The sequence below is a fragment of the Gambusia affinis genome, linkage group LG24 (genome assembly GCF_019740435.1).
Source record: "Gambusia affinis linkage group LG24, SWU_Gaff_1.0, whole genome shotgun sequence".
In the NCBI taxonomy this organism is placed as follows: domain Eukaryota; kingdom Metazoa; phylum Chordata; class Actinopteri; order Cyprinodontiformes; family Poeciliidae; genus Gambusia; species Gambusia affinis.
This window is the reverse complement of record NC_057891.1, coordinates 5,641,543-5,657,540: the sequence shown is the minus strand read 5'-3', so window position 1 is coordinate 5,657,540 and position 15,998 is coordinate 5,641,543. Positions and strand designations below refer to the sequence as shown.

The 15,998-nt window shown below is 38.3% G+C and overlaps 1 protein-coding gene across 7 annotated transcripts in view; it reads right to left on the bottom strand.

Annotated features, from left to right (window-relative positions):
- Positions 1-15,998, bottom strand: part of LOC122827262 (gamma-aminobutyric acid receptor subunit beta-3-like) — a 111,721-nt gene that overhangs the window by 20,052 nt on the left and 75,671 nt on the right. For all 7 annotated transcript variants that reach the window (XM_044110015.1, XM_044110013.1, XM_044110014.1 and 4 more), the window contains 2 exons: positions 3,171-3,391; positions 748-830 (listed from right to left, as the gene is read on the bottom strand). In XM_044110015.1, coding sequence (XP_043965950.1) covers positions 748-830; positions 3,171-3,391 — 304 coding nt within the window. The remainder of the gene's footprint in view (positions 1-747; positions 831-3,170; positions 3,392-15,998) is intronic.

Below are 15,998 nucleotides of genomic sequence, written 5' to 3'. Positions count from 1 at the left end.
TTTCAAGCACCTATTTTCTTTTGACCCTCTTCAAATTGTGAAATAAAGGAAAACATGTTTTAAAGGTCAGGCAGATGTGTTTTGATCTTCATACATTAGAAAGCTGCTCTCCAAACGTGTCTATATCTACAGTCAGACCAATACAGGACATCAAGCAGAACTGAACGGCCAAAAGATCCAGGAAGTCTTGATAGAGTCCATCGTGAACTTTTTGCAATAACATCAAAAATAAATAAAAATTAGCTGGTCTATGCAGGGGGCCTAAAATAGGTCATGAAATAATGGGATCCAAAAAATTTGACCAAATCAAAGAAGAAATGCTTCACCAGACACAAAATCAACCTCCTTCTGTCATCATCTCATATCCTGGACCTAAATCCATAAAAAAAAAAAACACACATGCTAAGGCTTTTTTATGCTTTGTTGCCTTTAATCAAATACTAATCTTAAAGCGCATCCCAATATTCATTGTACACCAGGCCGATCTCCCGCAGCTGCTACATCATAAAATTATCCAATCAGAACCAGCAAGCAGCAAGGGACCTGTGGGTGATTAATTCAAGTAGAAAAAAGGCGACTTCATCAAAAGAAATTCTGTTTGAGCGTTGGATAATGTCTCCATTGTTGCAAAAACAACCTTCCTCATATCCAGTCCGTTACCGATCCATAGACTTTATCAAAAATTAATAAATTAATCTAGTTTAAGGAGAAAAAGAAACAAACAAAAAAAGACGCCCATGTACTCACAGCTCTCTATCTCCAGAGTGCAGTTCTGCTCATCCAGGGGATACCTCCTGAGGTCCATCATGCAAGCAGCTGTTGTTGTTATCCTGAAACACAACAAACAGAAAAAGAGATAATCTCATTTTCTTTCCACTTCAAAACGATGATAGTGATGCTTTTTTGTGTGTTAATCCATTGGATAAAAACCAAATGAACTACGTATGTGAATAATTTTGCCAGGCAGTACATATAAGAAGCTTCGGGATGTTCTGTATGCTAAGCAGTCAAGAATGACCGAAGAGTGTAAGGGACAGCAGTAATCCAGTTAGCCTAAAGCATTAAGCTAAACGCACCTGCTTGTGTTAGTCATCCTTAAAGCAAACTAATTATCCGCTTGTCTTTACATCAAATTTCTGAGCTGGTTTCACATTAAAATAGACTCCTGGCATTGTCGTCTCCAAAACAGATTACTGCAGCGTTCCGGAGTCAAACTGCTGACTGCGTAAGCATGTACATAATTAAACTATAAGTCACTGACAGACACCCGTCCATACTGATATTTTACAATCTGTTTATCTCCCTGGCATAAAAAACTGGTCTCCCTCCAGCTTCTGATTAGGTGAGAAAAACACAAAAAATGCAAACACTACTGCAAATTTTGGCACAGCTCAGTGCCTGCTCATCTGAACTGGGTCGCAACGAGTTGTTGCTTTGTTTATGTGATCGAGAGCGCTCCGACGGCTGATGATCAGACAGTTAAAGTGAGGGGCAAAGTGAAATGCAAATTCAAAATGATTTCGGCTGAGTCTGGCCTGATTAAATGCCGACTGCTTGGCAGTTAGCCACTGGATGTCTTCATTTAGTTAAGACTCAGATGAGGTTGTGGAAAGCCATTAGCTGTTGTTATTATGCTGTTAAAATTACACCAACAAAGTGGGTTTCTATAGTAGACATATTGTCATTACTGTGGCACTCTACAGATACAGATTATTTTATTTATTTTAGAGATAAATTATGCATTTTGTGTATCTTTGTCTTAACGATTGTAATGAAAGGTGATCAGGTGTTCTTTAAAACAGCCGTTTTGTCTGGCACTTGGGCAACCAGTACTCAGCTTAACTTCAGTTCCAGTTAAGTAATAGCATCATTCCTCATGACAAAGTATATTTAGAATACATTCAGCTATAGAAGAGATGAGGCTTGAAGAACATTTAGGAGATTTTTGTTTTAATGACGACCAAATTTGAAGTTTACAAACACTAAGGGTACACTGGCTTTTGACAATGGTGGCATTGCTTTAAAGCTCCTTCTTGTTTAATTTACATAACATACAGTGGCATTTTCTTAACATGAAATCAATCTGTTTACAGCTAGATACTCAACTTTACCTGACTTTAATTTACATAACAGCTCTAATCAAAAACACCACGGCATTTCTCCTCCGTACTTTGATCTCTTGAATGCACTTTGAGGTCTATAAGCAGCCCACTAGGCTAAATGCTCTGAACTCCACTGGCATAATCAAGCATTGCTGTTTGACTTTAAACTACTGACACATGCAAATGCAGGTATACTAGCACACAGCCAAACAAAGACGCACACACACAATCTCTCTGCGCACTCTGACAATTCAAAGCTCGCATTCATATTCATAGGTCATGCCGACTCCTCTGAATTAGCCTGACAAAAACATCAATGAGAACACAGAACAGGGGCTTCATAAAACAAGTATTCCTGTAAAAAACAAATATGTCACACTACAATATATCTAAAATCTTTATGCATTTCTTTACTGTTATTTAAAGACAATATGGGTCAGTTGCTTACACTACCAAACTTATCATTGGTCAGCTAGGAGAGTTAGTACACAAACTTTATCCTGTTATTTATCTCAGATGGAAATCAATAGCAGCATTTCTATTGAACATATAAATGGGCTACTTAGAATTACAAAAATAGATCTGCTTAACGTAAATGCCGATTTAGATAAAACTCTTGTTTTTAGATAAAATGTTGTTTTGCGCTAGGATTAGGTTGTCTTAGAGTATTTAAAATTAGAGTGTTTTGCAAAACTGTAATGAAAAGGCATCAGGAGTCATGTCATCAACAAAAGGATGTTACTACTGGCAGAAAAGACAAAGATGATAACAGGAAGTGGTAGGAGGATGATGGCGTGGATTGTTTTTTAATGGCTTAGAGTGTGAACAAACTCATTTATATGCGATTCTAATTGTGTGTCTTATTAAATGAAAACACAGCCATTGCAAAATTATGTTTTTCGACAGTAGCTGAATATTGATAAAGGTTTGCTCACATTTGTGGGTTGAAAATTTGGGTGTGCTTTGACAAATGGGGTAGTAAATATCTGCAGAGATGGCCCATTTTTCTTTGTGACCTCTCTCAAAAACAAAGATGTCCTTTGAGAAGCTTATGAGACAAGACCAAACCTGAGCCCATATAGGACAGTCCCGTCTGGGTGAAGGCGAATCATGCGATTTTTGACTGTGACTCCGTGAACAAAAGACTTCTTGTCATTGAGGAAGTAGGTGTCTGGGACCCACAGCTGGTCTGCAACCCTGTTGTCCAGAGTCAAGTTTAATGGGATTCCAATGTAGGCTAGACGCTTGTCCCTCCAGTACTGCTGGAAATACATGGTCAGCGTGTAGTCCTACGGAAGAAGAGAGATAGAAAAAGAACAATTATAAATACTTAAATAATGGTTTACCAGTTTTATTACATGTAAACCAGTAACCTAAATGCAGCCCCTCCCTGTGGAAACCCTCTACTCAGTTTTGTAAAGTACCATAATGCATTGCACAAAAGGGCAGCATGACTCATCTACCTGCAGCTTTATTGAAAATTTTTCTGAGGAAGATTTTCAAAAGTTGCTCTTCCCATTGACTGAATTTTTCTAGTACAAGGACATTGATTCACAAGGCTGAATTGAAAGCTTTTTAAACCAGTTTAAATTTAAATGGACTTTCACTCAGTGAATTATTCTCAAAAGGCTGATTGTAATGCATTTTTACAAAATGTCACACTACTTCTTTTTTTTTTCTCCACACATAGTATCAGTTAACAGTGAAAAACTTGTTCTAACTCCATTTCAATAACAAATGAAGGGATAATGCAATGTTAAATAACGCTTTAGCATTGACTCCTGACACATTTGACACTGTAGCAAACACAAATTGATTCACACATAAGCCATGCAGCCGTGGGTTTTAAGGAAAATTAGATTTCTGCGCCATCCCTGCAAAGGAGGATTCACTCACCTCAAAATGCCCAACGCTTAAAAGTGAAAGTGAAATGGACAGATTGATTTGTCAGCCTTTTTTATTTTAGTCATTCCCCCCCCACTCCCAAAAAAAGACTACGTCTGAGTCATTTTTTATTTTTTTTTTAATAACTTTTGTTTATTCTGAAGTGTTTATTGTCTGAAAGACTTTAGATTTCATTTGACCAGTATGGGGATTGAACCCATGACCTTACCTTTATAAGTGCCACGCTACCTGAGGTAACGCATCATTACCTGACATAATGATTGGTTTTCAAGACTTACACAATCTTGACAAAAGTGCTCATATCCTAGTGTTTTTCAAAATCAACATGTGTAATGGTTTAATTTAAAGCCTTCTTCTGTTTTGAAGAGTTGATTTTCTGAAAGACTATACGTTTCAACTGGCAGTATGAGGATTGAACACATGACCTTGTCGTTATTAGCGCCACAGTCTAACGAGCTTAGCTAACCGGCCACAAATAAAGTTGAGTTTTCATGGGTTATTTTTTAACATGTTTCTGTATGAATGTATTATTGCTATATCCCTTTAAATTTATGTGTATCAAACCGGCACTCAAAAAGAGTAAAAAAACAAACAATAAAACAAGACATAAGTCAGTCCTTTCATGAGAATACACATAATCCAACAGTGCAAGGGAATACTTGTGTTTTGTATTAATTGGGTAATATTTGACCAGTGCAGAAGCTGCACCAGAGGCCCCAAGCCCTCCCCCTTCCATACCACATAATCCAGTTACTCAAGCTAACTCTTCCTCTCTGTCATATCTATTTCTCTCTGTTCGCACCTCTCTTTTTTTCCTCCCTCTCTCTCTCTTTCTCTAGGCAGTGCAATGATCTTCATCGTACCTACTGTTGTGTTGAAATAAAACCTGCACCAAGCTGGCACTGCTAAAAGCACACATGTCCCCGTGGTGCCAAACGGAAACCAGAACGAGATTAAAAGCGTCCACTGCAATAAGCGTTGCTTTCCAAAAGACTCATGTGTGACCAAGCTGTTACATAACTTGAGTAGTTATTTGTCTCTTTGCGCCGCCAGAAACACTGTTTCTAATGCACAACAGGTTTTGCATTTTCATGAGGAAGGGAAGAAAATAGAATTCCAACATAAACTCATGCAAATTCATCCCGATGTCTGAATTTTGTCTCTTTATCTATTTTTATTAACTTCATAATCAGTGAATATTTTATCCACCATGCAGATATGAGGAAAGGAAGATCTTAGTCAGCACAGGACACAGATTGGACACTCAGCATGACAAGGAAAGCTTATTGGCACCAAGCCATGGTTGTACAGTAATACAGCCATGGCATGTTTGGTAGCCTGCAACGCCCAATCACTCTCGGATTGTAGTCTTTAGAGAGCATGTGGGAGGAAATGTCAGGAATTAATGTGGCAATTACTTCTGTGTGCTGCCATTATCTTCCATTACAAATCATCCTTTTCTCCCCTTTCTTGAACAAGGCTCCCACTTTCAATAGAAAGCTTATTAAATCCATGTAATAGAAGCAAATAGTTACAACTGTAAGGCATGAATGTCTCCAGAAATGTTGATCGGCAACTGCTGTATCAATGCTTGGCGTACGTTCAAACCCTACTCATTTCTCAAACTAAACATTAAAGTTACATTTTTAAAGTAAAGAACTTTACTCAAGTATCAAACACATTGATTCTTTTTTGCATGTAGTTCTCTCAAAATGTCTCTACCCTCCACCTGAGAACACACTGGTCAGTAAAATGAAGTGCTACGGTACAACATATAAGTGGGAGAGATGACTCATGTACCTACAGCTTCAGCAAAATTTTTCATGCAAAATTTTCAAAGAATTAATCCCCCCCATCAGCCGAACATTTTCAGCATGGGAACAATGATTCACAAGCCTGGACTCTATGACACCTGAAAGCTTATTAAACCACTGACGCTCTTCTTTTAAATTCAAATGGACACTCAATGCGATTTTTATCAAAATGCCAAGCTGCTGTTATTTGTCCTCATTGAGGAACATTTTAGCTGATGGACACTTTCTTTAAAATGCATGTCTGACCCTCTAACAAACATTTCAATCAAATACCTTGTATTCTTCTGAGAAAGAACCGGAACCACACATTTTACTCAACTACTTTAAAAAGGAATGCACAATAACCATCACAAAGATATACAAGTAACTGTTACCTACAGTACAAAAATATCTAAATAAATATCTTTAACAGTTTAAAATGGATTAAAATGACAAAAAAAAAAAAAAAAAAGAAAACTGTTAGTTGATGATGTTGAGCAATTTCTCAGATTGGTTCAGTTCCTTCAGTCAAACAAAGTCTGAGTCTCTACTGGGAAAATATATATTAAAGAGCATAAATAACATTTAAGTTATATTTAGTATGAACACAGTAAACTAATGCTGTTAGCAGGATGAACTTACTGATAGAGCTCCACACTAAAACCATTTAAAATTTCAAACTAAACAATGTTAAATCAAGTTAATGATGCCAGGCTACTTGGCGCCCGGCTACCTACAGCTCTACTGAAGTCATCAATAAAAATAAAACTTATTGACATTAGCTGTCTCTTTCTGTCCCATGTTTCAGCCATGGGAACAACATGAGCTTGTCTTCTGCCATGACAAACTACAGAAAGAAGTTTGGCTTGTAAATGGATGGCGGCAAACTAAAAACCTTTCCATCAGTAACAGCAAATGTTCTAGTCCTATTGATAGCGGGAGCCTGCAGAGGGAATTTGCTGTCTGAATCCATCCTATTGCCTTTCTTTCCCTCTCTTTCCATTACCACTGTAACTTTATCCTCCATCATCCCCTCCGAATGATTGATGCCTTGGCTTTGACCCTCACACCCCACCCGCTCCCTCTTCCACCGTACTTCCTCCTTTACGCCCGAGGCTGGCATCTTCCATTCGACATGTTGGCAGGTGGACTGCTCAGCGAACACCTCGTAGGATCATAAATGATTTAAACAAACAGTGTAGCCTGTGTAAACATGCGGCCAAGAAGTCCTCATCAATGTTGTATGGAGACAATCAAAATGAATCTGAGATGAAGCAAGCACTGCTTTTGCAATACCTACCCAGGAGTCGGGTGTCTTTATTTTTACTTTTTTTTTTAAAGGAAGTGAGCTCTGGGTTTCTATGAACCAGAACTGAACATTATAAATTATTGACACCTTGCCCTAGTCCCTCCAAGCTCTGCTTTAATGCTGTTGTTTGTGTATTAGCATATGTTTTCCGCAATAATAAAGACGGTGACCAGTGGAAATGATTTCCAGCACGCCTTAATAATTTAATTAACCGTAGGGTATAATCATTTCCATTCAGGGTGTGTGAGAGTTCAGATAAGCAGAGTTTTGGCTGCGAACTGACCCATATTCAGTTTAATCTCTGCCTCTCCACTGCACTGCAAATGGTATCGCAACACAAGCAAAAGCGTCAAGGAAATGTCCTGTTTGTCACATTCTGCCTGTCAACAAAGCAAATAGGAAAGAAGTTTGTAGTGAGGGAAAGCAACAATATGTACCGACTGCGTACTCTACATGAACCCTGATCCAGTAAAGCAGTTTTAGTCACTTTAATGTAATTTGGGAGCACTCTCTCTCCCCTTGGGATGGCCCTACAGTGGTATATCACCGCAGTGCGGGGGAATCCCTCAATGATTTCCTACACCCCTCCTTCCACGGATATAACATAGCAAAAATAGCAGCATCCCTTATAGAGAGCTATAAGAAATGACTTTTTTCCATTAAATGACGTTGTCCGCCTTCAATACTTCTGATGCTTTTATGATGTTTTACCTTCATAAATAGGAGATAGAAATAAAGTAGAAATGTTCCCACCTATTCTATTCAGAATACATATTGCTTTTTATTGTCTATTACTAAATTATGACTGATTCAGTCTGCAATATATGACGTTAGAGAATGACATTTAGTGTTACAAGTGTAACCTGATTGGTAGTTCTGGAGCAAAAGGCTTTTAGTTCCTCAAGTGGGGCCCAAAGGTCAAATTTTAGTCTAAATACAAACAAAGCTTTAAACCATTTTTATACAGCTTCTTGATATTTGGTAGAATTACTTTTAAAACTAGAACTTGGATAAAACATTTTGGGTTCCACAAGCTTCTTCCCACAATGTCTTGCTTGAATCTTTCCCCAGTGTGAGTTATGTTCGTCAGAGATCAGGGCTTTGTAAGGACGACCAATTTGTTGCCCTTTTGCCACTTGTTGCTAATTTGGATGTACACTAAAGGTTGCAGTCCATGTGGAAGACCCTCTAACTTCCTGGATCATGTCCTGTGATGTTGCCTCAATAGTTACATTTAAATTTATTTTCCTCATGATGCTATCTATTTTGTGTTGTGCACATTAAAGTATAGAAGTATCGCAAAAGACGAAAAGAATTCTGAAACATTTTAATTTCAAACTGTATTTCCTATTTCAGTGTTAAAATATATCGTTTCTCCCTCGTTCCCGATGTCCTTCCTTGTGGAGTTACTTCTTTCCATCTCTTTTTTCATTGTATTTTAACTTTTATTCTTTTATTTTCCTCCCTCTCCCTTAGATCCTTTCTTGTGCCCTTACTTATTTTCTTCCGTTTGTCCGTCCATTCGGTTTCATTTCTGCCCTGTCTCCATCCCTTTCTTTGAGTCCTTACTTTAATTTTTCTTTGCATCATCCTTTCTTTCATCGACCGAATCCTACCTACATTCCTGTCTTGAGTCCTTCCTTCCTTTCATTCCTTGTCAGCTTCCTTATGCCCTCATCTCTGTAATCCTTCACTTTCTCCCTACCTTGTTATTCCTTTCTTTTTCCTTCCTTATTTTCTTCCCTGCCTGTATAGTGTCCTCCTTTCTGCCCTCTTTCTCCACTCTTCTTCTCTTTACCTATTCCATATTTAAATCAGTTATTGTTAACTTTTGTATTTTTCATATAAAATGAAGATAAAAGACTAATTAGTCCAGAAGGTTGAATCTGGACTTGTCTAGAATCTCCCCACAAGTATTCTACTGGAGCCCTGCGGCCTGAATCAAAGATTGTTGTGGAAAGGTACAAGAGAACAAAAATGCTAAGAAAGCTTGTTTGGTGATTACTAAGACTGCGGCAACGGCAAGATATCATTCACACTTGTTCCCCAATTTGCAGCTATTCAACCGAGGCCTAATAGGTTGTGAAGCAGATAGTGGAGTCTTCATCCAGTCTTACAGCAACCTTTTAAGAAATGCTAGAACATAGTGTTCCTGTTTTTGATAGCAGTGAAGTTTTTACTGCTTTCTTCCATTAGAGTAGGTGGAATCTTTCTGTCTGAAGACCTTTGGAATAAGCGATCATGAATCAAATTTACTACACTGTTTTATTTGTTACCCGTCTGCTTGAGTGGCACCAATGAAGGGAATAAGGCTGGCTCCTATGGACTGTACATCTCCCAAGCCTGCAGTGTGTCAAAGGTGTAGGCAACTCTGAGTTTGGCTTCTATCACAAGGGGATTGTATCTTTGGAAACCCCCATCTCAAATCATGTGTTCTGTCATTTGGCTGGCACTATAAGCCAAGAAGAGCTCTCTTTGCTCACTCTAAATCTTAGTGATCATCACTTCAACCCACAGCATGCTTTCTCCGGAGGCCAATTACATTCCATCAGCCAGGAAACCGGATGCAGGATAAAAGACACGGGGTATATTAAGCTGGAGAGAAAAGTTATGCTCTTGCTGCATAGCTGGAAGAGCTGTACAAGATAATTAGGAAAACACAGTTATTGCTTTGGCAACATCTGAACCCAAGATGTACTTTATGCGGACTCAGTCTTACATCTGGTATTTAAGACCTAACCGTACCGCCGGCTCAGATCACTTCGATGTCGTTCAGAAGGAATCTGAAATCTGGGAGCAGATATTTACGTAAGAAACAGGTTTTTCGTGGTACTGGTGCAAGAGCCGAAAAAACTAAGCACGGAGCAGGAACATTTGGAGATGGAAAGATGGAGATCTTTTCACCTCTCCAAAATGACAGCCTTTTTTTCTTCTTATTTTTCTTCTTCTTTTTGACACCCACACACAGCCGTGGGTGTGCGGATGACTGGCTTGTTCAGCCTGTTACTGTGACTACATTTACTGTGCATGCTCTGACCGTTTCTCTCTGCGCTCTACCTTTAGTCGAGCTCAAACTTCATTTCCCGAGGCTGAATTTTCTAAAACGACCTCCATGAAGTCTAAATATTAGCTGATGAAAAGGGACTTTGGACAGAGTTCCTTCAAAGATTATGATTGAACACTTCAAATTTTGTCAACATGAATGTGTTCATTTACATCTAAAGTGAAAGAGAAATATGGTAAAGCAGAATTATGAGACATTATAAATTAGTTAGTGGGATATTAATGCTTCTTACCACAACAAAGATTCACACCTGGAAGTGAGTGTGTTGGTACTGAACACGCGCCTACACACAGGGCCCTTATTTTTAACCCTCATTTCCTTATTAAAGGTGTTGGAAACCAATTAAATGGAGACATGCACTTTTATTTCACTTTTATCTCCAAGCTTCACCTTAAGGTTAAGCTAAGGAATAAAAGCTAAAGAGGAAAGTCTTAAGATGAATGAGAAAACTGTAATTTACTGATTGATTGTTTTTGTTTTAGTTACAGTTGTTAGCCTGAGTTTTAATATGGTGCTGACAACTGAAACATTTTCAAGGGACTTCCTATTTCCTATACACTGCCTTCGCGCAGCCTTTCCCTCGCTCTGATCTTGTCCTAGCATGCGTTTCTCATCAAGCGAGGCCCGCAGAACACCAAGAGCAAACCTCAGAGGTAATTAATAAGCCTTTCTCAGACATTTTAGCATCTGCTTGTGCAGGAGCTCACTCTCTGCCAAGGTGTTGGAGCACACTACCTGCCCTGCCAGGTGGATTTTTTGTTTGTTTGTTTGTGGGCGAGCCAGATCCCATCTTTCAAGCTTTCAGAGATGCTTGGATCAGCTGCCTCTCTTTTCTCATCTTTTACTCGCACCTTCCGTCTCTCCGCAAGTTTTCTGCTTTAAATAAACTCTAACTCGTCTATCCGTTTGTCATTTTTCCCATCGGGTTTGCCTGTGTGATATATATTTGAATCTGAAAAATCAAACTGCTGGAACAAAAGACGGCTCAGTTAAACATTCATTAGGTGAATGAGTGAAGTGTAATCCTTCGTAAGTCAGAGGATAATAAGGGACAACAGATGTAAATCAAATCTGAAATTATTAGTAAGCATTGGTAATCTATCCCAGAAAAATTTTAAAAATAAAAACTTTGTAGGTTGGCTCTTGGTGCTGCCTTATTTAAAACGTCTCAGATGCTCCTTGTTTTCCTGTTTAAACAACAAAAAAGAAGAGGTCCTTACACACATCCTTGCTGCCTCCCTACATTAGTTTTAATGCTAAATTAATGCTTTATTCCAGGAAATTAGAAGCCTTTGGACATCTTTTAAATCATATACCAACTGTGTGACACATCAATCCAACAAACACAGATTGAATTTATGGATTTTCAGGATGTCTGAAGTGAACATAGTGATAAACTGGAGTTTTGGTAACTAGTCACACTTTTTCTACCTCCCCACATATCTTATTCTTGGAGCAAACCCAACACAAATCTCTGTCAGAGCTATTTTAATCAGGATTTAGTGTGTGGTGCAGTCTTAAAAACAATGGGAAGTTGTATCTTTTTGGATTGTTTTCCTTCAGCACTGAGGAATCTCTGCTTTCTTGTCCAACAAATTCCAAGCTAACTAACTCCAAGCCTTATTTCAGCACAGCCAGCAGTCTCTGGAAATAAACTTTAATTTTTTTGGACCGGTTTTTCATTATGTCTGCAGATTTGCTCGCTAAATTAGTGAAGATGAAAGGTTTTCCGAAACAAACGTGGAACTGAGTTCTTGAAGACTTGTCAGAAGTTGTTCTTTTGTTGATTTTTTTCATGGGAGAAAATGCAAATCGCAGTATTAATGTGCAGTTTAGCACTGATCAAAGGTTGACGCAAAAGCATTGATTCTCTGGTTTGTCTTTGGAGCAAGCATCCCCATGACAGAACAACAGACAGCTCCAACTCTGGATCAGTACCATCCACCAAATGTCAAACGCTGAAAACAACAAACAGCTTGTTGCGAGCTTCAACACTGGAGAACGGCCACAAATTGTCCATTTAGCTGGCACAGATGCAGAGCTGCACATGTGCGGTCCCCTGTGTGAATTGGTGGCAATGAGACACGGACCTAATTAATTAGCAGTTTAAGTGTGATCTCAACTCTCTGATTCCCTGGTTGATCAGTGGCTTTCATCTGCCCTGCAGAGAGTAGACTGCTTGGCCCACCAGCTCCTGTTAACAGCACTCCCATACTGTCAAATCCCACTGCACCCTTTTCTAACGCTTAACTCCCCCTTATCTAAAAGAACAACTCTAAGTGCATAAGCACAAAAATAAAAGGAAAATATAGAAACTTTCTTTTTTTTGACACATGACAGATAAAGAAAAAATGTTCATTTAAAATATTAATCCTTTTAAGGAAGTGCAAACAAAGTAAATAAATACTCTTTTGATTGATCAATTATAAACAAAGTTATACGTTTTTGATGAAGAGTCAGGAAACATGAATGCATGTTTGTTTTTATGACACATATATGAAATTATGATCTAAACATTTTCAGGAAAGCGTTTATCATACTAATAAAAACATGCAAAAAAAAAAAAAAAAAAGACAAATGAAAAAATAAAAAGTCATTCTTGATAAAAAAAAAAAACTAAACAGTATGCTTTTATTTTACAATGCAGGTGCATATCGCTATTTTTTTGTTTACAGTTCCTCTCCGTCACGTTAGGTTAATGTTATATATTCTTATTTCCTACTTTCTTGAGCTCCATGCAGCTCCTTGAGTGTAAATGACCGCAAATTAATAAACTCTGTATGATTACACTGATATATCACTTATTCTATCTGAGCACCGCAGCCTGTTGAAAATATAGTAAACCTTCCCAAAACTAACTTTTATAAAACCCTAACTTAGAAACTTAATTATATTTTGAATATTTTAAAAAAAGAGAGTTTAGCTGAACTTTTGGAGGAGCTTTAAAGTCTTTCACCCAAACAGAAAGTTTAATACCTGCATCTGACCTTTGAATTTCTTTTTAAGTATTAATTTACAACAACATCTCAGTGTCAGACAGTCTGCTTTCTTTCTACTTCTTTGCAGTTAGAATTTGAACATTGAAGACTTCATGCAGCGGGAAGCAGAGTCTTTTTAGTCTTCAGCAAGACCTACATCTGCCTGATAGGTGTCAAAGAGTCACCGGGAGGTGCATTTAAAATTAAACTGAGCAGACAAGACTCTATTTTTACTCAACTGCTTAACTAGATACTTTATGACCCTGTGATTAAGTTTTATTTTATTTTAGCTGCACTTGGATGGGGGATTGTAACCATGAATTCTGATCTGTGCCATAATATCTTAACAGTACCACTCTACAAACCCTCAAGCACATCTCCCAGCTTTTGTATTTTAGCAAACAATAGCAACTTTTCATAAATAGAGGCCAATTTTTTAAATTATGTCAAAAAGGAAAGCACTCCATCTCAAATGCGTTTGGGGAGTTTCTTTGAAGAATACGTGCCCAGAAAGCCAACAAAATCTGCATCAATCAGTTAAAGTCACCAGGTGAACTAATCATTGAGTCATTATTATTGATCAGAAACCTGCCCACACACAAACACACATCTCCTCCTTCCCAAAGGATCGCTCTCTAATGCATTTCAGGGAAGCGGAAGGCAGACCAGAGCAGGACTGTGGTCCTGATACGATGTGAGCGTCACCTGTACCAACCTATGTTGAGGTTTTAAGTAGTCACAGATTCAAAACTGCCACAAAATGCAGTTCTTGCAATGTAAAGTCTCTTTAAAAGCAGACAGATGTTTCCTGCTGTGCAGAAACAAAAGTGACAATCCCGTCAACATGTGGCATTTGCGCTCACTTAGCACATAGAGTAATTTAAATTTTATACCGTTTTTGATCGCTTGCTTTGTGGTAGTTTTAAATATCCTGAATATTGTTTCTTTACAGTTCTACTTTTACAGATTCACAGTTAGTATATTAGCTGATTAAAGCAGGCTGTTTGTGGCTGGTAAACAGACATAGCTTCTATTAAAGCTGGCTTTTGTTTTCCCCTAACTGTTTACAACATTGGTATAACTTGATAGAATCAGCCGATGCTTTTCCTACGACCGACTGTCTTTGACTGCAGAGCCATGTCTTTGTTGTGAGAACAGCTCAGCAGCTCGCCGGCCATCAGCTCTAATGAAAGTCATGATGGCAGCACCTGTGCAGGCAGCGGCCCGTGAAAGCTGTCAGAGCAGAGGTGTTGATGTGGAACCGGAGACTTGAAGTTAAAAAAAGCCAACGCCTGTAACTCAGCTTGGCGCCTGAGCCTGAAAAATCTTTCTTATTTTATTTTTCGCTCCTGCAAAGAACAGGAAGAAGCGTAGCCACTGGCAGATCATTTCCAACTGCAATTTGGGTCATCATCAGCTGATATTTTAAGATACAATAGCCTGGAGTTACTTTTCTTGCATGCGGGTGCACGTGTCGACGTGGTAAGGGGCTGGAGGGGGGTGCAGGGTAAAGTGGGGAGCATTTAGCTCATGAATTAACTAATCCAATCTGAGCTCTATGATAGCCGTCTGCTCGGAGGAGCCTCCGGGGAGGACAGTGTTACGGTAACAGCCGAGGTTAACAAGCAGAGCTGTGAATTCTTCTGCATCAAAAAGATCTGAATGAGAGCTCTTGGAGTGTATCGATTGTGAGAGAAAGGCTGCAGCTTTAATCTTGTCTCTAAAGTGAGCCTTCTGTCTGAGGATTGTTGGAAGCAACGTTGCTGCTGCTGCTTCTCTATTCTGCCAACGTTCCAGATAAAGAAACACCAAAAACCCACATGACCGTATTATGTGTTGGGTGGGGGGGAATGAGTGGAGGAAGCAGGACTGCATGGTCAGTATAGAGAGACAAAAATGCCACAATTTAATTTAAAAAAAATAAGTTAATAAATACTTATTTATACACGACCTAAGAAATGATTCATGTAATGACGATTTGAATGCAATTTTTTTTTCGCCGCTATGAATTTCTGTTACAAAGTCCACTTCAGACCAATTAAATTGACTAGCGTTGGCCCTCAGCCCACAATTAACAGAAATAACATGGACATATCAACACTGTAATGAAACCGGACCCACCTAAACTGTCACCACTAGATTTCTGACCTTTTTCTACCCATTTTTATGTCTTTTCACATTCAGTAGTTCTAGACTTGACTTTTTTTTACTACAACATGATGATCAGGGGAACTTTTCATACATTTATTTACTCATAGTATATTGTGAGAAAACATGGTTTTATAACTCTATAACGTAATGCTAAAAGGAGATAACTTAGAGTAAGTTTCTCAGAGGTCAAAAACTGTCTTACATCAGGGGAGTGAACTCGTCCAAAATTAAAGATCAGAACCAAAATAAAGGAAAAGTGTAATACATTTAAAATAAAATTAATATACACTTATGTTTGTACAAAATGCAAGCAGAAAATATATTAAATGGAAACAAGTATATATATTAAATGGAAACATTTTTGAACAAAATGTTCAAAAATGTTCAAAGTAAAAATGAGCAAAAAGCCAACAGAAATGTCAACTTCTTAATGACTGTTAAGCTTTCCCAACAGAACTAATACACTTGCATAAAGCAGCAGCAGCTCTGTGACCCAGTTGCTGGTAACACAGAGATGACGCAGCACTGTCAGAATATCCCAGAGGCGGATGAGAAATGGAGTTGAAATTGTTTTGTAAAAGAGATGTCAAATTTTCAAGCAATGATAGTAAAGTCATGGCCGATACTCATTAAAGGCTTATATAATGTTTGTACCTTTGAAATGTGTTGCTCATCAAGCTAACTTTTTAATTTTAA